Raw genomic sequence first — 22,768 nt, forward strand, 5'->3', positions numbered from 1 at the left:
CAGTCCTCTGCCCTCAAGCTCCCTCTCAGCCCACCAAGCCACCTAGGACCCCTCAGGTTACCCCTTCTAACCTTCCTGGAACCTCATCTCTTGCTTCAGCCTCAAAGCAGCCCAGAGCCATCTCTTCCCCCTTCCACCCCACCCCCAGGCTCCCAGAACCCCCCTCACCCCATGCTGCTTCCTAGAAATCCAGACTACACTGCCTAAGGTGAACCTCACATTGCTATGACCTCACACCCAGTGGTGCAGCCCCAGGTGGCACCTGCAGGGATGTGTGTTTGTACAGGATAAAATCATCTCTAGCTCTCCGACCAGCACATCTGGGGGTTCGCAATCCCCCACACACTGTGCCCTCTGGGCTTGAAGTCACGAAGAGCAAGCAGCCCGTCCCATGCTTTACACACAGAGAGACCCAGGACCCTTCCAAGGCAGCTCCAAGAGTGGACAGAGCTGGAGCAGAGCCCAGGCCTAGCCTTCTAGGTCTTTCCTCCAAGTCAAGGATGGAAGGAGGGGAGGCTTGAGGTAGTTACAGTTCAGGGGTTTGGGGTTGGGGTGGCACTAGAAAGGACAGAAAATGGGAACCAGGGGCAAGCTAGTCTCTGAGGTGCTGGAAGAGGGGGTCCCCTGCCTCCTGCCCCTTCTACTCATCTATCTGCCTGCCCTACTTTTCCTGACCTTTGCCCCCTGTGAAGGGGCCAACAGACTCCAGGTGCGGTCAGGACAGTGCAGAGAGTAGAGCTCAGGGGATGGGGCTGCCAGTTCCACGTGGAAGCGGAAACCCCCAAACACATAGAGGGAGTCGGTGGCCTCATGATACACTGCAGAATGACCGTAGAGACCTGGGGAGTTGGGGGGGGTGGCAAGAATGAGCAGAGTCAGTGGAAGTGATGGTGCTCAGGTACATCCCCCCTCCAGCCCTCCCTGCTCTCTTTGGTTCTAAGGAAGAATCAGGAGATGATGGAGGGCAGTGTGTGGGGTGTTTGTGTGTGTGTGACCAAACTATCAGAAAAGGTGACCAAGGAAAGTGAAAGGAAGAGACCAGAAGGGCAGTAACCAAGGGGATGGGGTGAGGAGTTGGAGGAGATGACCCACTGGAGCTGGGCAGGGGATGACCTGCTTCCAGTGGGGTCTGGGAGGGGCAGATTAAGAAAATGAACTCTGATAGAGACAGGGCACTGAGAATCAGGAGGTGGGAGGAGACAGCCAGGACCACAGTGTGGGGGTGGACAGAGAAGTCAGAGGTACTAGGCCCTCCCAGTCTCCGGCCCCACCTGTAGGGGGTGTCCCACTCTGGGCCCCAGACATCCAGGTGCCTGTAGCCAGCTGGTATTCAAGCAGCTGCTGGTTGAAGCCATTTTCAGGGGAGTAACCGCCCACCAGAAGCAGGGACAGGCCTCGGCGCGCAGTCAGGGTGTGACCAGCCACTGCAGGCAGCTCCACCGTCTGAGGGGCCTAGGGATGGAAGACAAAGGTCACTGGGGGCCAGAGGACAGGGCAGCCTGGTCAGTAGAGATGAGACTGGAAGCTTCCAGTGTCCCCTTGAGCAGGTAGGGTCAGACACCAGCTCTTCCAGCTAGCCATGGTCCCAACTTCTTTTCTGGTTTGTTCGTTTTATGTGCTCAAACCCAGGGTTAGCCTGGGTTTGTTTTATGTGCTCAAACCCAGGTTAGCCAGAGGTAAGCCTCTGCCCCAGCTGAGACCTCTTACTTCTACCTGCTTAGTATCAGTTCCTCAGTAGAAGCAGTTCGATGTTCCTCTGGAAAGCCTCCCCACCCCAGTTCCCTGATGCTGCATAGGTCTCCGCAGTGGCCTGTGCCCCAGCCTGAGCAGTCCATGCCTTCATCCTGGGAGCATCTTAGGAACATGAAATGCAAGACAGCTAGTGGAATTCAATGTGGGGGCTAGTACAGGAATGTCAGGAGGACACTAGACAGTGAATGGGCAGCTCCATCATGGAGTCTAGGATGAGGTACATCATGAAAATAAACTCAAGAAAATCCTCCAGCTGGAGAAATAGCATAGCTCTTACGCGAAAGACTTTCATGCCTGGGGCTCCAAGGTCTGAGGTTCAATCCCCAGAACCACCCTAAACCAGAGTTGAGCAGTGCTCTGGTAGAAAGTCATTTCTCAATTGTGACTAGAAAAATAGCTCAGCTGGTAAAGTACAGGATTTGCATGCCTGAGGGTCCCAGCTGGATTCTTGGGTCACATGTACTAGGGGTGGTTTCTGGCTTCTCCTCTTTCACATGTGAAACAAACAAACAAAAATGAAAAAAAAAAGTCTGTATGTGTCAAGTCAATCCAAGAGGATGCACATTCAAATAGCATAGGACTTACAAGCATGAACTTCTGAGTTTGATTCCTGACATCATATATGTCAAAGCAATGCTCTGCTCTTCTTCTCTCTTATTACTAAATAAAACTTAAAAAAAAAAATCTGAGCCAGCAGGTAGCTCAATAGATAAAGAATTGGTCGGGCAGTGGTACACCGGGTTAAGCACACATAGTATAAGGCATAAGGACCTGTGAAAAGATCCGTTTGAGCCCCTGGCTCCCCATCTGCAGGGGGTGAAGTGGTGAAGCAGATCTGTTAGTGTCTACCTTTCTCTCCCCCATCTTCCCCTCCACTCTCATTTTCCCTTTGTCTTATTCAATTAGGAAAAAAAAAAAAAGAATTAGCCTCTCAAGCACTCCTAAGTTCAATTCCCCAGCATCACATGTGCCACAGTGACGTTTTGGTGCTCTTGCTCTCTCTCTCTCTCTCCCTTTCATAAATTAGATAGTTAGATAGACAGACAGGAAGAATAAACACACCATGTGCCTGAGAAATAGCTCACCAAGCAGGGTGCATGCCTTGCCACATGTGTACTCAAGATAGAACCACATGGGAGATGCTATAGAATGTAGAAAAGCTCCTGTGCTATGGGTGTGTGTGTGTGTGTAGGCAAGGACCAGAGTGTGGGTGTGGGTAGAGCCAAGCTTGGACACGCAGAGGTCACTGCCCCACTTGCAGAGGGTGTCCCTCCTGGGCTGGGGACACTTAGGTGTGTGCTGCCAGCTGGGACCGTCCACAGGAGGAAAGGGGTTGCGGGGGGTGAGTGGGAGAGACACTCACCTTCTCCTGCCGCCACTGCAGGGTGGTAAGGTTGAGGACCCAGAAGTCTCGGGTGACACCCCCAGCCGTGAGTCCTCCCAGCAAATACATGGCCCCACGGCCAGCAGGCACATAGGCAGCCGCATGGAAGGAGCGGGGCGAGGGGCCAGGGCTCCCATCCTCAGCTCCTGCCAGCATCTGCGTCCAACGCCGCTCACTTACAGAGTACCTGGACCGAGATGCAAGGAAGCAGTTTCACAGTACTCATCCCAGCATCTCCTGGGGTGACAGCCCCAAGTATCCCAGCATGCACTGGGTGTTCTCCCACAGATATCCCAGCACCCTTTGTGGTGACACCCCCAAGTATCCCAACATCCCTTGTGGTGCTCTCCCACAGGTATCCCAGCATCCTCTGGGGAGTTCTCCAATGGGTATCCCAGAATCCCCTGTAGCAACCCCTGTCCCAGCAACCTGTGGGACAACCCCACCCTAGCATTCCCTAGGGTGACACCCCTAAGTAACCCAGCACACCCTGGTGTGTCAAACCCCAACCCCAATATCCCAGTATCCTCTGGGGGTGGCTGACCACAAGTATCCCAGCACTCTCTGGCATGACCTCCCCCCTGGTATCCCAACATACCTTGGGGTAACTCCCAAGGGCATCCTGCATCCTAAGGGGTGATGCCCCCCAACACACACACACAAGGCTCCTAGCACATCCTGAGGTGACCATCCTAGGACAGGGACCATACCACCCCTCGCAGCAAATGACACCCAAATGAGTCTGAGTTACTTACAACCTCTTGTGACATGCCTTAGTCACTTGATCTCTGGGGTCTTTCCTTTGCAGGGGTTTTGGTGCATCCACTGAGGGGACTCACGTAACCCCTCAGAGGACCCATGGGGCCCAACCCTCACTCAGGTGCCACCTCTCCAGGCCAGCCCTCACCTGTATAGGTTTCCCAGAAGGCCCTGGGGCAGGCCCAGGCCTCCAAACATCCACAAAGTGGCCTCTGGCCCCTCCACCATGGTGTGGCCCAGGCGGTGCAGGAATCGGCTAGCAGTGTCCTACGGTGGGGTGGGGTGGTGGTCAGGTCACCACAGTGGCTGCGCAGGGCGGGGGCTGGGGTGTCTGTCCCTAGAGCAGGCATCCACTACTCACAGCGGAGAGGCGGCTGTCCATGAGGGTCTCCCACACCAGCTGCCCACCGTCCAGTTTAGTGGCACAGTCAGGGCCCCCGAAACCTTCGTTGCAGATGCACACACCCAGGCTCTGTGGGATGACAGATGGAGGCTTGGGAAGGGCCTGACCACCATCCCGACCCCCCAGCCTGCCCTACCCAGGCAGTACCTGGTTGCAAGTCCCCCAGCCGCTGTGGGAGTTGCAGTTCTCGGGACACAGAGGCATGCGGCAGTGTGGGCCAGCCCAGCCCTGGGGACAGCGGCACAGCCCGGCACCCCCCGCCCCGTCCTGGGGCATGCACTCTTGGGGGACAGGGCAGCTCCCGGGGCCCCCAGACCCGCAGCGGGCAGAGCCCACTGAAGCGTTGAAGCCCCAGGATGAGGAGCCATTGGCCTCCCAATGCAGCACAAGCAGCCCTGCAGGGAAAGAGGTGGAAGATGGTCACCTTCCTGGGCACACTCCAGCCCCAGTTTAGAAGAAATAGTGCACTTGGGGAGGAAAGCAGGGCACCCTATTAACTTACACCTTCTGCTATAACAGACGTTTCTCTCAAACACTGCATACCCTTCCCCTTGCCCCATGCATCACCATCTACTGGTTTTTTGTGGGTGTTTTTTTAAATTTTATTTATTTATTTTCCCTTTTGTTGCCCTTGTTGTTTTTATTGTTGTTTTAGTTATTATTGTCATCGTTGTTAGAACAGAGAGAAATGAAGAGAAGAGGGGAAGACAGAGAGGAGAGAAAGATAAGACACCTGCAGACTTACTTCACCACCTGTGAAGTGACTGCCCTGCAGGTGGAGAGCTGGGGGCTCGAACCCAGATCCTTACACTGGTCCTTGCGCTTCGCGCCACATGCGCTTAACCCAATGCGCTACCGCCCAACTCCCTTTTTTGTTTGTTTGTTTGTTTGTTTTTTCATTAAGGCAATGTGGAGAAATGTGTCCAGGCTTCCACACAAGTATGGTTCTGCTGGGCCACCTCCCTGGCCAAATTATTTTATTCTACAATAGGGGAGGAGAGACACCAAAGTACCCCTCTTCCACCCATGGAGCTTCCCTGGTGCTGTCCATGTAGTGCCAGGGATGGAACCCAGGGCTTCATACGTAGTCAGACACCTGAACCATCTCTCAGGCCCTCCACTGGTTTTTTAAGTTTGACTCTCTCATATATACCCACCACTTGCGAACTATCCAGCTGTCTGGCCTGGGTGCTAGTTCCCATGCCCCTGCTGGTCTTCCTGGACTTGTGCTCCACCCTTCTCTGCACCTCACGTGGTCCTTTGAAACTGTGAGCTTGGAGTCAGGTGGTGGCGCAGTGGGTTAAGCGCACATGACACAAAGCACAAGGACTGGCCTAAGGATCCCGGTTCGAGCCCCCAGCTCTACACCTGCAGGGGAGTCGCTTCCCAGGCGGTAAAGCAGGTCTGCAGGTGTCTGTCTTTCTCTCCCCCTCTCTGTCTTCCCCTCCTCTCTCCATTTCTCTCTGTCCTATCCAACAACGACGACATCAGTAACAACAATAATAACTACAACAATAAAAAAAAACAAGGGCAACAGAAGGGAATAAATATTAAAAAAAATTTTTTAAACTGTGAGCTCAGGGGGTCGGGGTGGGGGTGCTACAGCTGGTTGAATGCACATGTTACCATGCATAAGGACCTGGGTTCAGGTCCCTGGTCCCTACCTGCAGGGGGAAGCTTCACAAGTAGTGAAGCAGTGCCCTAGATGTCTGTCTCTCTCCCTCTCTATTTCTCTCTTTCTCTTTCAATTTCTCTCTGTCCTATCAAATTAAATATTTTAAAAGTACATATTTTGGAGGGACCAGGTGGTGACACACCTAATTAAGCATACACATTATAGTGTGCAAGGATTCAGGTTCAACCCCCACCCCCGTCCCTATCTACAGGGACCTTCACAAGTGGTGAAGCAGGGCTATCTCTCTCTCTCCCTGTGTGCCCCTCCCCTCTCAATCTCTGTCTCAATCCAGTAATAAATAAATATAAATATTTTAAAATACTTATTTTTAAATGTGAGTCGAGAGGTTGGGGCAATAGCTCAACTGGTACAGCATTAGACTTTCATGCCTGAGATTTGTGGTTTCATCTTTGGTACTTCATGTACTCGTATTCTAGCTTCTCTCTATCTCTTTCTCTCTGTTTCTTGTGAGTCTCTCTCTCATATGTGGGAAATAAAGTGCATCTTTAAGAGAAAGAAAAATATGAGTCCATGAGGTAGGGGATTGGCTCAGGCATACAGCACATGCCTCACATGCATGAGACTCTGGGTTCAGTCCCTCACACCATGCAGAATAGGGGGCAGGGCAGCAGTGCACCCCTCTCAATTTCTCTCTGTCCTATCCTATATAATGGAAAAAATGGCCACCAGGAGCAGTGGATTCATAGTGGTGCCACCAAGCCCCAGCAATAACCTGGAAGGAAAACAAAACAAAACCAAACAAACAGAATGTAGTGGGGGTTGTATTGTTATATGGGAAACTGGGGAATGTCATGCATGTACAAACTACTGTACTTACTGTTGAATGTAAAACATTAATTCCCCAATTAAAAAAAAAAACAGAATGGCAGAATGGTGTTTGGGTCTCTGTCTCTGTTAATTTTAAAGGGGGGTGGGGGACTGGCTATAGCATTATAGTCATTGATAAAACTTTCCTGCCTAAGGTTCCAACGGCCCCAGGCTCAACCCCTACCATAAGCCAGAGCTGAGTAGTGCTCTGGTAAAGGAAAAGAAAAATAAATGCCTAGAAGGTAGTGCAGGTGCTAGAGTGCTGGACTTAAAAACATGAGGTCCTGAGTTCAGTCCCTTGCATCACATGTGTCAGAGTGATATTTCCCTCTCAGGATAACACTTTAAAAATAAATAAGTTCAACAAGGGCAACAAAAGGAAATAAATAAATAAAATAAATATTTTTAAAAAATAAGTTCTAAATAAATAAATATGATAGAAGGCAGACACTAATACTATGATATGGAAGGGAAAAAAATCCTCCTAGCAGGTGGAGAAGTAGCTTAGCTGTTAGAATGCATGTGCAGAGTCCAAGTTCCATCTCTAGAATGGCATCTGGTGGAGCAGTGTTCTGGTCTCCTTCAGTTAAATAAACAAATGGATTTTTAAAAAAAATCCCTCAAAAGGGAGCCGGGCTGTGGCGCAGTGGGTTAAGCGCACGTGGCGCAAAGCGCAGGGACCGGCCTAAGGATCCCGGTTCGAGCCCCCGGCTCCCCACCTGCAGGGGAGTCGCTTCACGGGCGGTGAAGCAGGTCTGCAGGTGTCTATCTTTCTCTCCCCTCTCTCTCTGTCTTCCCCTCCTCTCTCCATTTCTCTCTGTCCTATCCAACAACAAAGCAACGTCAACAATGGCAATAATAACCGCAACGAGGCTGCAACAACTAGGGCAACAAAATGGGGGGAAAATGGCCTCCAGGAGCGGTGGATTCATGGTGCAGGCACCGAGTCCAGCAATAACCCTGGAGGGAAAAAAAAAATCCCTCAAAAAAGTTACAGACCACAGGCATCTCACTGTCTCCCACTCTCCAGGCTCACCACACTCCAGCACAGCAGGCCTGCTTTCTGTTTGCTGCTTCTGGGACTCCTCAAACTCAAATAATTGCCCTGCTATATCCTACCCCCTACTGGCCTCAAATGGAATTTCACCTCTCCAAGAAACTTTCCCTAACTCCCTGTCCTCTCCTCCTTTAGCAAAGGTATGGTATCCTGGGTCTGGGCAGTGCCTGTGTCCTTTGGTCACTGCTGTCTGGCTCTGGCCCATAGCTGGTAGACATGCTCAGTGCTAGTCGCTGTCTGCGCAGGTGGGACAGTGTGCACTCTGCAGCAGGAACAGCTACTCTCCCAGCCCAGGGCCTGTTCTGATTTAGACCACGAAAGAAGCATTTCCTGCTGGGCCCTTTAACTCCCATGAGAAACAGAGTACTTCAAGTATACCTCTATCAGACTGAGTTGGTTCCTCAACCTCTCAGTCCCACCGGCGTTTGAAGCCCAGTAGTTCTTGATAATGGGGGCTGTCCTGTGTACTGAAAAATGCAGAGCAACCACTCTGGCCCCATCCGGGAGACACCAGCAGCAACCTTCAATCCTGAAAGTCAGACTGTGCCAGACATTTTTAAGTGTTTCAAGGGCATAGTTGCCGCTGGCTGAGATCCACTGTGCACAGGTGCTGCTCAGGGGCCCCCACTCTAGCCACATTTTGTATGTCCCAAAGATATATCCCACTGGCTCCTTCCCTCAAAAGAGATGACAGGTGAGCCAGGCAGTGGCGCACTGGGTTAAGCACACATGGTGCAAAGCACCAGAGACCTGTACAAGAACCTGGGTTCGAACACCTGGCTCCCCACCTACGAGGGGATCGCTTCACAAGTGGTGAAGCAGGTCTGCAGGTGTCTATCTTTCCTCCCCCTCTCTTGTCTTCCCCTCCTCTCTCCATTTCTCTCTGTCTTATCCAGCAACAACAACAGCAATAGCAACAACGAGGAAAAATGGCCTCCAGGAGCAGTGGATTCATGGTGTAGGCACTGAGCCCCAGCGATAATTCTAGGGGCAAAAAAGAGAGAGAGAGAGAGAGAGAGAGAGACAGAGAGACAGAGAGTCAGAGCCAGTATAACACCATTTGCCTGTTGGGCAGAGGAGGTAGCTCAATTTTATCTCTCAAGGGCCCCATGTTCACTCCCTGGCACCACCATATGCCAGACCTGTCTGAGCAGTGATCTGGCCTCTATCTTTTTCTTTCATTATCAATCATACAAATAAACTTACTAGCCCAAGAAGTGGCACAGTGGCTAGACTGTCAGGCTTAGAAGTCGGGCGGTAGCACAGCAAGTTAAGCGCACATGGCACAAAGCTCAAAGACTGGCTTAGGATCCTGGTTCGAGTCCCTGGCTCCCCACCTTCAGGGGAGTCACTTCACAGGCGGTGAAGCAGGTCTGCGGGTGTCTATCTTTCTCTTCCCTTCTCTGTCTTCCCCTCCTCTCTCCATTTCTCTCTGTCCTGTCCAACAACGACGACATCAATAACAACAACAACTACAACAATGAAACAACAAAGGGAAAAAGAAATAAATAAAAAGCATGAGGTCCTGAGTTTGAGTATTACATATCCTAGAGTGATGTTTTGGTTCTCCCTCTCTCTTACAATAAATAAATCTTTAAATAAATTTTAAAATGGTGGTCCTGGAAGTGGTGCAGTGGAAAAAGCATTGGCCTCTCAAGCATGAGGTCCTGAGTTCGATCCCCAGCAGCACATGTACCAGAAAGATATCTGGTTCTTTCTCTATCTCCTCCTATCTTTCTCGTTAATAAATAAATAAATTTTAAAATGTAATGGCACATCCGGTGAAGCATACATGTTACAGTACTCAGGAACCCAGGTAGGAAGGCGAAGGTTCTCCAACAGTGAAGCAGTATTGCAGGTAGCTCTGTTTCTCTTTCTCTTTCTCTCTTTCTCTCTTCCTCTTTATCTCCCTCTCTCCTCTTGATTTCTCTCTGTCTCTATCCAACACAATTTAAAAAATATAAATTTAGAGCTGGGGAGGAAAATGTAGCAATAACAGAATTTGCATGCAAGAGGTCTCCAATCCTTGGTACCGTCAATAGCCAGAGAAGTTAAGACACACACATGTTACCAACTTGCCTATATGATTAGACACTTGCCTCTAAACTAAAGAAGCTGAGACCCAGAGATGAGAAAGGATGGGGATAACCAACAAGTCACTGGCAGCACTGAGCTGGGTCCCGAGCCTACCTCAGGTGGCAGGGTATAAAGGCAAAGAAGACAAAGCCCAGGACAAATGTCTCCTCCCTGAGCCCCATACCGGATAGGGCCTGCACAGTGAGGGGCCTGTCCCGCCGCTGGCCACAGAAGGCAGCGATGAGGCTGCGGTCTGACTGGACGACGCCTGTGTCCAGGAAGCGTGGGAATCCATCAAAGGCGAGCACATAGCTCAGCTGGAGAGGAGAAGAATGAAAGAAGGGTGGGAAGAATGAAAGAAGGAGGACTGGGGGTCTGGGAGGAAAAAAGGAGGGACTCATGAGGAGGTAGCAATCCGAAACAGGGCTGTTTAAACATTAGGCAGAGTGTCTGGCTGTGGCATGCAGGTCACCATTCCCCTCCTGTGTTCACAGAAGACATGGCTAAGTGACCCAGCATTCTCAAACAGAGCCTCTTTCTCATTGCACAGCTCCTCACAGCCACTACCAATCAGTCAGAGCTGGCACACAAGGCATACCTACCATGCCTGGACTGGGGGAGTGGCATATGAGGACTGGGGATGGAGAACTGGAGTCCAGGAAACAGGGGAAGCGAGTGGGTCTGTGGGCTTAGTAACAAGGGGTTGGCAGTCTGTTTGAAAGATAAAAGCCCAAGGATATGGGGGATCAGCAGTTGATGGAAGGTTCACTTTGTGAGGGAGACCAAACCCTTGGTGCTCACCGTGCAGGGGGTGCTGCTGTCAGGGGAAAAAGTGAGGGTGAGCGGGGGACAGAGGGTCCCTGGGGAACAGGGCTGCAGTGCCTCAGTGGCTGAGACAACCCACACACAGTAGGACAAGCCTGGCCCGGCCCTTGCTGCCCCACCACCAGGGGGCAGCAGCCCCGCTACCCGGCGTGACCCCAGCGCCACTGAGGACACATTGGTGAGGAGGGCACGACCCCCACACTCCCGGAAGCAAGAACCACCGGCCCTGGGGAGACAAAGGAGAGGCGGGGTCAGTCAAGACCAGTCCATCCCACCCAGCCCCTAACCCTGTCCACCAGGCCCCAGGCTCACCGGGGGTCCCCATAGTAGCCAGGGGAGCAGAGCTGGCAATGGGCGCCCTCAGTGTGGTCTTGGCAGAAGCAGAGTCCACTGAGGTTGTCGCAGTGGCCACGCCGAGGGTCCCCGTGCCCGTTGCACTGGCAGGGCCGGCAGCCGCCTGAGCCCGTGGCATTACCAAAGCTGCCGGGCCGGCACCGCTCACAGTGTTCCCCCCATGTCCAATCTGTGGAGGCCCCAGCAGGCAAGTCAGGGTCAAGGGTAGGTAGAGACCCCCACCACCTGGCTTTGCTGACCCCTAACCCCAGAAGGCTGCTTCAGTGGAGGCCAATCAGGGCTCAGGCCAGTGGGCTGGGGATAATCAGTCCTACAGGGACTCACTGGGGCCCAGACAAGGATGGGGGGCATTCAACCAGAGGCAGAGCAGGAAATGAAACACAGGTTGTGGGGACTGGAGCTGGGCTAAGGGGACACTGATGCCCACACAGGAAAATGGAAGCCAGGGCCCAAGGAGGTCCCCTCGAGGCCAGTCAGGGGGTTAGGTGCTCACCCTGGCATTCATCGCAGACGCCGGGGCCCCGCTTGTGACAGTGGCTGTGGAAGTTGCAGCCACAGTCCCGGAAGCAGCGGGGAGCTGGGGGGCCGGGGGCCGGCGTGGGTGGGGGTAGGTCGGATGTCCAGCCCAGGTCACACACACAGGTGAAGTCAGGGGGGCCGCTGCACACGCCATGGCCACAGTCCTCCAAACATCTGAGGGCAGGAACCAGGCAGGATGGGCAGAGTACTGGGCAGAGTGCCCAAAGCACCCCTTCACTCACTGCGCCCTTCTTCCCCATGGCACCATCCCTCAGTCCCTCAGTGAACACAAGGAGTGCTAAGGAAAACTCCACCTTCCAGGACAGCAAATAGCTAGATAAGGGGCTGGGCTCCCCAAGCCAATCAGTGCTGCTGGCCCAGAAGCTGACATTCTGTTCTGTTCCCTTTCCCTCCCCCCTCAGCCGCTCCTGCCAGATCAAACGCCAAAGCTCTTGAAGCAGAGCTGGAAGTGGGAGCCCTCAGTGTAGTCCTGGCAGAAGAAGAGTTCACTGAGGTTGTCTCAGTGGCTGTGCCGAGGGTCCCCTCAGCAGGCCTGCCCACCCACATGATCACAAATTATACCAGGGGGACAAGCAGTTGTGCACCCGGTGAGTAGTAGACATGTTACCATGTGGTAGGGCCTGCGTTCAAGCCCCTACTCCCCACCTGCAGGTCTGCAGGTGTCTATCTATTTCTCCTTCTATCCCTCTTAATTTCTCTCTGTCCTGTAAAATAAAAAAAAGAAATAAAAAAAGGAAAAAAATGGCTACTGGGAGCAGTGGATTCATAGTGCCAGCACTGAGCCCCAATGATAACCCTGGTGGCAATAAAAATTTAAAAAAAACAACAAACTATAACCCATCCCACAGCCCTGAACTCCATGGGTGGGTGGCCCTGTCTCCAAGGTAACCCCATCACAATTGGGGAGGCCTGTCTCCATAGCAACCTCAGATGACCACTGTGATCTGTTCTCTTGTGAAAAGCCCCTTCCCAGAACGGTCCTCCTCCATCTCCATGGCAACGCTGCCCATGGGTGACCTGTCTCCACGGTAACCGATGTTACATCAGGGACCCGATCAGCAGGGGGAAGACCCAAGGCTCACTGGGGGTGCAGCTTCCACAGAAGCTGGCCTGTTCCTCCCACCTCACGTGGCCAGCCTGGAATTCTGGAGTAACTCACGTGCGGTTGCAGTAGGTGACGCCGTCGCCCTGGTAACCCCGCTGGCAATGGCACTCGTAGCTGAGGGGTGTGTTCAGGCAGGTGGCCCGCAGGTGGCAACGCGCCAGGCCAAGGCGGCACTCATCCACGTCGGGACAGCGGGCGTAGGCCCAGCGTGCAGGGAGGGCCACCGATAGCCCCAGGCCTTCCCCCACCCACAGGGAGCAGTTACCCCCACCCAAGGGTCCTGAGAAGTCCCCCTGGAGGCACCTGGTTGTGTGGGGGGGATGACAAAGGGAAGATGCAGAAACCAGAAATAGAGATACAGTGACAATGAGAGAGGAAGGGAGAGAGAGACAGAGATGAGTATGGAGAGAAATCCAGAGAAGTCAGGCCAAAAATGTGAAAAGACAAGAGACAAAGACAGCGATGCAGCATGAGAGAAAGGGAAGCCAAGACAGGAATAGAAAGATGGGAGGAAAGACAACAGAAAGAAAGAGGAGTTCCAAATCACAGAGACAGAGAGAGGGGAATGGGGGAAGAGATTAGTGAAGAGAAAGGGGTGTGGGAGGGTGGGGGGAGACACAATGATGGGGGGAAGGAAAGGCGCGGGGCAGAGAAACGAGAAGGCCGTCAGAACAAGGGCCTGGGAGAGCCAACCACCCAGCCACTCGGCCTACCCACTGTGGCCCATCCTCACCGGCCCAGGGTGGGGTTGTCCTCGTTGCCGCACCAGCCGCACTCGTGGCTCTGCAGACACTCGTGGCAGGTCAGGAAGCGGTCGCAGCTCCGGCACCGAGGCTCAGAGTGCACACTGCAAGGACCAGGTGCAGCGAGCTGAGGGGTCACAGCCTGGCCCCCTTGGCCTGTCTCTGCCCACCTCCCCCCGATCTTGGGAGGCCCATTACTCCACACTACCCAGCCATACCTGTCGTCCCAGCCGCGGCAGCCACCATGCGGATACCGGGCCAGGTAGGCAGCAAACAGGAAGCAGGTGTGAGTGGACTGGCACCAGGCACACTGGCTGGAGTTGGCCAGGCAGTCATCACAGGTCAGACGCCTAGGGGCGGGAAGCAGTAGGGTCACACTGCAGCCAGTTCCCATGCTCCCCTACGATGCACCCCCCTCCCAGGTGCACCGGGGCTCACTGGCTACAGAGTGGGGGACACTCCTCTGGGCTCTTCAGGGCACCCCGGCCCCGGCCCCGCCGGCTGCATGCTGCATCCCCTTTGCGGCTGGTGCTCTGATGCCACTCACAGAAGGGGTCCTGTGGTGATGGGGGAAGAGTCAGAGGCCAGCTTAGTCCCTTCCACAGGCTCCTGGGGCCAGGCCCACTGCCACTCAACCCACCTCACAGACATCCCCCCCAGCTCCAAGCCCACCCCACTCCCAGCAGCTGCCTCTAGACTGTCCCCCTGACAATGGCAGCCATGGGCCCTGTCTGTCCATCTCCCTCTCCCTTCTTTCTTATTTTTTAATGTGGCACCAGGAAATGAACCCAGGGCTTCACACATGCATGATAGTATCGCGGCTAAGTGGTCACCCAGAGTCAGGTTTTTCACTGCTTACGAGAGAGGGAGTGGAGAGGGAGAGGGAGTCGGACAATAGTGCAGCAGGTTAAGTGCACATGGTGCAAAGCACAAGAACCAGGATAAGGATCCCAGTTCGAGACCCTGGCTCCCCACCTGCAGGGGAGTCGCTCCACAAGTGGTGAAGCAGGTGTGTAGGTATCTATCTTTCTCTCCCCCTTGCTGTCTTCCCCTCCCCTCTCCATTTCTCTCTGCCTTATCTAACAACAACATCAATAACAACACCAATAATAACTACAACAATAAAACAACAAGGGTAACAAAAGGGAATAAATAAATAAATAAATAAAATTAAAAATTAAAAAGAGAGAGAGAGGAGATAGCTCAGGAAGTGGGACAGTGGACAAAGCAAGGGACTCTCACAAGTTCAACCCCTGGCATTGTATGTGCCAGAGTGATGGTTTAGTTCTCTCATAAATAAATTTTTAAAAGGAACCAGGTAGTGATGCACCTGGTTAAGCACACATATTACCATGTGCAAGGAGCTGGGTTCAAGCCCCCACTCCCCACATGCAGGGGGGATACTTCACAAACAGTGAAGCAGGTGTGCAGCTGTCTATCTTTACCTCTCCCTCTACCTCCTCCCCTCTCAATTTCTCTCTGTCCTACCCAATAAGATAGAAAGAGAACCACAACAACGATAAAACAAGGGCAACAACGGTGGGGGGAATAGCCTCCATGAGCAGTGGATTCATGGTGTAAGCCCCAGCAATAACCCTGGAGGCAAAAAAAAAAAAAAAGGAAAAAGGAAAAAAATGGCTGCCAGAAGCGGTGGGTTCATAGTGGCAGCGCTGAACCCCAGTGATAATCCTGGTGGCAATAAAAAATTATTATAATAGGGGAATCGGGCTGTAGCTCAGCGGGTTAAGCGCATGTGGCGCAAAGCACAAGGTCGGCATAAGGGTCCCAGTTCAAGCCCCCGGCTCCCCACCTGCAGGGGAGTCGCTTCACAGGCGGTGAAGCAGGTCTGCAGGTATCTATCTTTCTCTCCCCCTCTCTGTCTTCCCCTCCTCTCTCCATTTCTCTCTGTCCTATCCAACAATGATGGCATCAATAACAACAACAACAATAATAACTACAACAACAGAAAAACAAGGGCAACAAAAAGCGAAAATAAATATTAAAAAATAATAATAATAAATAAAGTTTAAAAATATTTATAAAAAAATTATTATAATAAATCTTTTAAAAGGTGGGGAGGGGCCTAGGAGGTGGTGCAGCGAGTAACATGCTGGACTTGGAAGCAAGCATGAATTCCCAAGTTCAATCCCCAGCATCCCATCTATCAGAGTGATGCTCTGTTTCTCTCTTCCTTCGTCCTTCCCTCCCACTCTTCCTCCCTCCTGCCATCTCTCTCTCTCTACCTTGTGTTAATAAATAAATAAAATTGGGGCTGGGTGGTGGCGCATCTGGTTGAGTGCACATATTACAATGTGTAAGGACCCGGGTTCAAGGTCCCGGTCTCCACCTATGGGGGAAAGCTTTGCAAGTGGCGAAGCAGGGCTGCAAGTGTCTCTCTGTCTCTCTCCTTGTCTATCACCCCCTTCCCTTTTGATTTCTGGCTGTCTCTAGTCAATAAAAAGATTTTAAAAAAAAGAAATAAAATCTTAATTTAAAAAGGGAGCCAGATGGTGGCACAGCTGGTTGAGTGTATATATTACCATGCACAGGACCCAGGTTCAAGCCCCCAGTCCCTGCCTGTTAAGAGGGAAGCTTCACAGCAATGAAGCAGTGCTGTAGGTGTCTTTCTCCCTCTCTATCTCCCCTTCCCTCTCAATTTCTCTCTTTCCTGTTAAACAAAATAAAAAAGAAAAAGAAGCAGAAGAACAAACATCACAGCGCTGCGCTACCACCCATGGAGCCCCTGTACCACCCATCCACAGTGCTTCCACGTTGTGCTGGGCTTCAAACCCAGGGTCTCCCTGCCAGGTAATCTCTCTAAGTGAATCATCTCCTGGCCCCTTCCACTCCCTTCTTTGGGCAGGAGCACTCCTTCTGTGGGGTCTCAAATGGGTCTGATTCCATCCTGGGGATCCAGAGAGGAGACAGGACTGCACTTTCTTCCCCAAGCCTTGCTAACTGGCTGACTCAGGACAGGAGTCAGTGAAACTGGCTGGAACTGCACTGAACTGAGAGGTAAGAGCTGGGTAAGTGGCGGACATTAAGCCAGCCCCCCCCCCCCCCCCCCCCCCCCCGGCTCCACTGCTGATACTATGGCCTACTTACATAATCATCGTTTTGCCTGAAAGATTCCCCACCCATTCCTTTGATCTATCTTCTTTCTACCTCGAGACCCACTTTACCTGCAGGGTAAATTAATCCTGCCAGTTAAAACCCTAGCAACAGTTGCTACGGAAGCTTTCTACCTTCCCACTCTTTCTTTTCTCCATCCTCTTTCCCAGCCACCTCCATTCCCGACTTGCCACTCTGTTTTACCCTATAAAGCCCACTTCTGTTCCTGGTTTCACTCTTTTCTCTCCCACATCCCGACTTGGAGAAGGGCTGGTGTGCAGAGCGGGAGGTGGCCATTGTGGCTTGGTGCCACGTGGCTTAACCCACTGTGCTCACACCCGACTCTGGAGCTCCCGCATGAATAAAGTTTTGTATTGCTACCACCACGAGCTTCGCCCCTGGATCCTCTCTCCCACCTGCGAAGCTAGCCCAGCAGGTGAGGACTGAAAGGTGTCCTTCCACTTGGACTTGGATGGTCGAGTGGAGGAAGAGGGCCTGGAGCCCTGCTACTCTCAAGGCGAGAGAGGATGCCAAATGGAGGGAGATGGATGCCTGATGCCATTTGGCCTGTCCAACTGGCAGGCCTTAAAGACCTGCCCTGTGGCCAGGGATGCAGCTGGGGGCAGAGTACCACTCCACCATCCATGGAACTCCCTGTGCTGCTGTCTGTGGTGCCTAGTTCCCCAGCAAACACACACACACACACACACACACACACACACACACACACACACACACACACACACACCTCTCCTGAATCCTACTGGCCTGAGATGATAAATGCCCCCTCTAGTGAAATGATGAGCTGTGAGTTTTTGGTCCTGAAATAGTTAGAATTTGTCAGGAGCCCTTTCTCTGCTCCCCCACCTGGCTCTCACTGTCAGACCAAAGACAATGACCCAGCCATCTCCCCACCACCCAGAGTTCCCCTCTGCTGAGCTCTAGGGCAGGAGAGCCCCGCCCCCTTTCCCAGCCTCCTGCCTCCATTTATGACCACCTCCTGGGAGGGAGCACCTGGGTGCAGGCATGGCAGTCGCGATGTTCCTCACACAGTGGGCAGAGGGCAGGGACCAGCACCAGCAGGGACCCACCAGGCCCAGGGCCAATGCACTGAGCCCCACTCTGGCGCAGGTGGCAGGTGGAGCTGGCTAGGCACCATCCGCAGCCCTGGTCTGCCAAGCAGCCCAGGCAGGAGGAGTAGGAAGTGCAGGTTGACGAGCGGTAGGGCTCCAGGAAGAAGAAGGAGATCTCCTGGTGGGGGGGGGGTGGCGGTCAAGGTCAGGACCAGGGGTCCAGGCGTGGAGAAAGTCAGATTTAAAGGTGAGGGACAAAAGGAGACTCCAGAGCCATCAAGAGGATGGAGATGGGGTCGGTGGGCAGAAGATGTGGGCAGGGGGCAGAACTGGGTGGCATACTGGGGTCTGGGGTCCAATAGGGTTCATGGGGAAGACTCAACTTCAGATGGCAGGAGTCAAAGGACAAGAGAAGTCAGGGTGAGAGAAGCAAGGACGAGGGGCCCGGGGACTCACACTGCCGCCTGGCACCCCTGTGCGGTCCCACAGCAGGGTGAGCTCACTGTGTCCTGGGCCCGCTGAGCCATTGAGCTGGCCCCGGATCTCCACCGCGTACTTGTGGCCTCGCCCAGGCAGTGGAAATAGACGCGCGGACCCTGGGCGCTGCAGGGGCCTCGTCTCCTTCTCCTGCTGAGCCACCCAGCGGCCCACCTCCTCCTGGGGTTGGGGCCAGGGACAGACAGGGGTCTCAGAATATCCCAGGACCCTGTGCTCCCAAACCTCCCCGTTTCATATCCAACTACTCGTGGGAAATAGAGGAACACACAGTCCTTAGATTCCTCCCACCAAGAACCTCCCAGTGCACCTCCCCGCCTCCTGGGGGGGGGGGGGCTCAGACATGGTAATGTAGCCCTCCTCCACCTTCTTCAACTTCCCCCCCCAATTCTGTTCACAGAATTGAATTGTCCCTCCTCCATAAGGACACACAGTCACATCCCCCATTTTTCCTCAGTGTTCCTCACCCATTCCCCCCAGGGTGCCCCTATGCACAGTCCCCCAAATGCCCCCAGGCACCCTTACCATGTTCTCTGTGCTGGGGCCCCGGGCCATCCGGGCCAGGACATGGAGGCGCTGGGCCCGGACCCACACAGACACATCCTCAGCCCCAGGCCCGCCTGGCCCCACCAGCAGCAGTGGGTGGATGAAGCCTCGGTAGACGAGGGACACGTCGGTCTCTGGGCTGGGTGTCAGGGTGATGGTGGTGCTGCGGACGATGAGGACCTATGTCGCAGGGGACAGGACGTGAGCACCTCTCTGCACTGGCCCCAGGACCCACTAGGCCACCTCAAAGTCTCCAAAATGACCCAACCTCCCTCCCTGAGACAGCAGGGTCAAGAGCAAAGTCACACTTAGGCGAGAGCTAGGACTCTAGTCCCGGGGGTAGATGGGGGTCCCGGTCCCCTCTCTAATCATCTCTCATTAATTTCCAGGACCCAGAGCCTTTTGGGATCCTCTTCCCCAACACAGCACCTTTCCACCTAAGCCATAAAGAGTGCAGACCTAGCATGCAAAGAGTTGGACACAGGTTGAAGAGATAGACTAAAGGTCCCAGGTTCAATCCCCAGCACTGCCTTACACCAGAACTGAGCATTACTCTGGTCTCTCCTCAATCTCTCGCTCTCCCATATAAAAATAAATAAATAAATAAATAAATAAATAAATAGGAGAGGAAAGGGGGCTGGGTGGTGACACATCTGATTGAACACACATATTACAATGTACAAGGACCTAGGTTCGAGCCCCCAGTCCCCATCTGCAGGGGGAAAGCTTTGCGAGTGGTAAAGCCGTGTTGCAGGTCTCTGTCTCTCTTCCTGTCTATCTCCTCTTTCCCTCTTGATTCCTGGCTGTCTCTATCCAACAAATAGAGATAAAAAAAAAATTTTAAAAAGAGGAAATGGAGGAGGAGGAGGAAGAAGGAGAGCAGGTCCAGGGTCTTAAACTACCAACTTGCATGCCCCAGGCCCCAGAGGTTGTAGGTTCAATCCCCTACATCACCTCAGCTAAGCAGTGCTCTGGTGTCTGTCTGTCTCTCTCTATAAGACAAACAAATCTTGAAAACCAAAGAAGCAAAAAGTGTAAGGCAGACTACATGATTTATTCTATCATGTATTTTCATAAATGCAATAGAATGGTACCAGCCCAAGTGCTGGTCAACGGGAGACACTTGAAATAAATAGCACTGTGGAGTTAAAATAAAAACAGGATGCACAGCTGGAAAAAATGTAGGGTATTCTCTACATCTTTTTTTTTTTTTTTTGCCACCAGGGTTTATTGCTGGGGCACAGTGCCAACACTATGAAACCACTGCTCCCAGAAACCTTTTTTTTTTCTTTCTTTCTTTATTTTTCTTTCTATTTTGATAGGATAGAGAGAAATTGAGAGAGGACAGCGCTGGGGAGTGGCACAGCAGGTTAAGCGCACATGGCACCAAGCACAATGACTGGCGAAAGGATCCTGGTGAAATTATATTATAGAGACATATAATACAGAGGAAGAGAGGAGAGCAAGAAACAGCTGCAGCACTGCTCCACCACTCAAGAAATGTCCCCTGTATGGATGGGAACCAGAGGCTTGAACTCAGGATCTTGTGCCTGGTAATGTAATCTACACTCATTTAAAGACAACACTGCCAGGTCCCTTATAAATAATTTTATACCCCATTCCAGACCTCAGCTTATTGTACTGGGCTCCCCGTGCTGGCTCCCCACCTTGTCGGGCTGGGAGGCATTGGGTGGCTGCTGGAAGGTGAGCAGGTGCAGGCCTGGCAGGAAGCTCTGGGTGATGCAGGCCTCCAGGGACGTGACAAAGACAGGCACGGGCCCCCACCAGCCCACAGTGCCTGAGATCTGCTCCCCACGGCAGCGGGCCTGCTCTGTAACAACAGGAGGGTGGGAAGTGAGGAGTCAGAGTGTGGTGCTACCCAGCCCCAGGCCGCAACACCCCTGACACTCACCAGGTCGTGGCAGGCAACTCTCATTGTGCACGCACCAGCCCAGGGCACCAGGCCCCCGGGGAGGAGCTGAGGGACTGCTGAAGGCCAGGCAGGCCTGACAATCCCCCAGGAGGCGACCCAGACCCAGGCAGCTGGCAGCTGGGCACTGCAGAGATAGGAAAGGACACTGGTCACTGTCCACCAGGGCATGAGGGACTTTGGGAAGGCTGTGGATATGGGCATCTTGGGTAGAATGGGTCAGGGAATTGGGAGCAGGGCTGGAATGAGTTAGGGGAATAAGACAGAGATCCAAGAACAGTCACAGATTCAAAAGACTTGCAACGAGGGAGCTGGCTCAGGAGTAGAGCACAGGACTTGTGTACATGAGGCTCTGGATTCGATCCCCAGCAACACATATGCTGGAGCAGAGCCTAAGTCACCCTCGAACTCTCATTCTCTTCCCCACTTTATCTCCCCCTTCCATCAGTTTCTCTGTCTCTATCAAATAAAATGTTCAAATATTAAAAGAAATCAATTCAAGAGCCAGACAATAGTTCATCAAATAGATCACGTGTCTTGCCACATACAAGATCCCAGATGCAAGATCCCAGCAACACATGGGAACACTATGAATGGCACCGGGGAAACTCCATGGATGGTGGAGTGGTGCTCTGGTGTTTGTCCTATCTGCCGCACTGTCTCTCCCTCCCTATCTCTTAGAAAGATAAAAATGGGAGCCGGATGGTAGCGCAATGGGCTAAGAGCAGGTGGTGCAAAGCACAAGGACCTGAGTAAGGATCCCAGTTCAAGCCCCCAGCTCCCCACCTGCAGGGGAGTTGCTTCACAAGCAGTGAAGCAGGTCTGCAAGTGTCTGTCTTCCCCTCCTCTCTTGATTTCTCTCTGTCCTATCCAACAACAACGACAGCAATAACAACAATGATGAACAACAAGAGCAACAAAAGGGAAAAAATAGCCTCCAGGAGCAATGAATTCACAGTGCAAGCTCCAATGATAACACTAGAGGCAAAAAAGAAAAAGAAAAGAAAAGAAAGAAAGATAAAAGCATAAAATTAATTCAAGACCACTTAGAATTATCATGCATGTGCGAAGAGGCCCTGAGCTCAGTAACATGTAAATAAACAAACTCAAATGGTCCACATAAAAGTGAAGGGGTTGCAGTAAGGAATGAGAATCTGAGGTGTGAAAGCAAGCAGGGGACAGCCCTTTTCCGTGTGGTTTAGGCAGAAGGAGATACTGTGTGAGGGAACAGTCACTCACAGCCCCCGATGGGGTCCCTGGAGGAAGTGCAGCTTGGCAGGCCCCCTGGCACCAGCTGCATTCAGGGTCTCGGGAGCAGACGCTGTGGTCCGTGTACATGGAGCAGTAGTCCAGGTGGTACTGAGGAGGAGAGTGTGGGCACTCAGGCCTGAGGCCCCAGGGAACCCCAACTGCTCCACATCTTGAGCACCCCAAGCACCCCCTCCACCCCTCCTCCCTTGAACTTGAAAGCTGACTTCCACTCGAAGTCCTAGGGAAACCCTCACCCCTTCTCCTGAGGACAATTTCCTCCTTCATCTATGGGAACTATGCTGACTCCTCCCCACCACCCTCTCCCTGTCACCCCAATACTCACATCTGGGGCAGGTGCCTGGAACACAAAGGGGGGCACCTTGTAGGCCATCAAGTCCCCACGGGGCCGGCCACTGTAACCCCCGGCCACCAACAGAACACTGCCCCCAAGCACAGCTGCCACATGTGAGTACCGACCACTGGGAGGTGCTGCTCGGCCTGGGAAAATACAGAGCCCAAAACATGAAGTTCCTATCAGCCTCCTCTTCCACATACCTGGGAGACCCCTCCTGGCTCTCCCCCACCTCAGTCTAGCCCCCTAAGGCCCCCAGCTCCTGATTCAACCCACCTATCCAAGGAAAGCCTCCCAGTCTGCTGGCCCTACCCAAGTTCTGGTCCTCTAAGATCTCGGAGCTCCCATACCCCGGCCCAAATCATCTTTCAGACATAGCTGGAACTCTGGGGTCAGAAAGACTAGAGTCCTGAGTCTAGCAACCAGGAAGTGGTACAGGAGATGAGGTGCTGGACTCTCAGGCATGAGGTCCACAATTTGATCCCCAGCATCACATGTGATCTCACACA

At 52.9% G+C, this 22,768-nt stretch overlaps 1 protein-coding gene across 2 annotated transcripts in view; it reads right to left on the reverse strand.

The window, feature by feature from the left end:
* Window positions 1-22,768, reverse strand: part of MEGF8 (multiple EGF like domains 8) — a 77,875-nt gene that overhangs the window by 21,677 nt on the left and 33,430 nt on the right. For both annotated transcript variants that reach the window (XM_007532937.3, XM_060186033.1), the window contains 21 exons: window positions 22,251-22,405; window positions 21,896-22,015; window positions 20,639-20,783; window positions 20,394-20,557; window positions 18,706-18,906; window positions 18,142-18,342; window positions 17,627-17,863; window positions 13,940-14,058; window positions 13,720-13,851; window positions 13,492-13,605; window positions 12,813-13,061; window positions 11,607-11,806; window positions 11,072-11,282; window positions 10,736-10,985; window positions 10,119-10,251; window positions 4,446-4,693; window positions 4,257-4,367; window positions 4,044-4,162; window positions 3,116-3,323; window positions 1,272-1,452; window positions 676-839 (listed from right to left, as the gene is read on the reverse strand). In XM_007532937.3, coding sequence (XP_007532999.1) covers window positions 676-839; window positions 1,272-1,452; window positions 3,116-3,323; window positions 4,044-4,162; window positions 4,257-4,367; window positions 4,446-4,693; window positions 10,119-10,251; window positions 10,736-10,985; window positions 11,072-11,282; window positions 11,607-11,806; window positions 12,813-13,061; window positions 13,492-13,605; window positions 13,720-13,851; window positions 13,940-14,058; window positions 17,627-17,863; window positions 18,142-18,342; window positions 18,706-18,906; window positions 20,394-20,557; window positions 20,639-20,783; window positions 21,896-22,015; window positions 22,251-22,405 — 3,662 coding nt within the window. The remainder of the gene's footprint in view (window positions 1-675; window positions 840-1,271; window positions 1,453-3,115; window positions 3,324-4,043; window positions 4,163-4,256; window positions 4,368-4,445; window positions 4,694-10,118; window positions 10,252-10,735; window positions 10,986-11,071; window positions 11,283-11,606; window positions 11,807-12,812; window positions 13,062-13,491; window positions 13,606-13,719; window positions 13,852-13,939; window positions 14,059-17,626; window positions 17,864-18,141; window positions 18,343-18,705; window positions 18,907-20,393; window positions 20,558-20,638; window positions 20,784-21,895; window positions 22,016-22,250; window positions 22,406-22,768) is intronic.

Source organism: Erinaceus europaeus, chromosome 2, assembly GCF_950295315.1.
Source record: "Erinaceus europaeus chromosome 2, mEriEur2.1, whole genome shotgun sequence".
NCBI lineage: Eukaryota > Metazoa > Chordata > Mammalia > Eulipotyphla > Erinaceidae > Erinaceus > Erinaceus europaeus.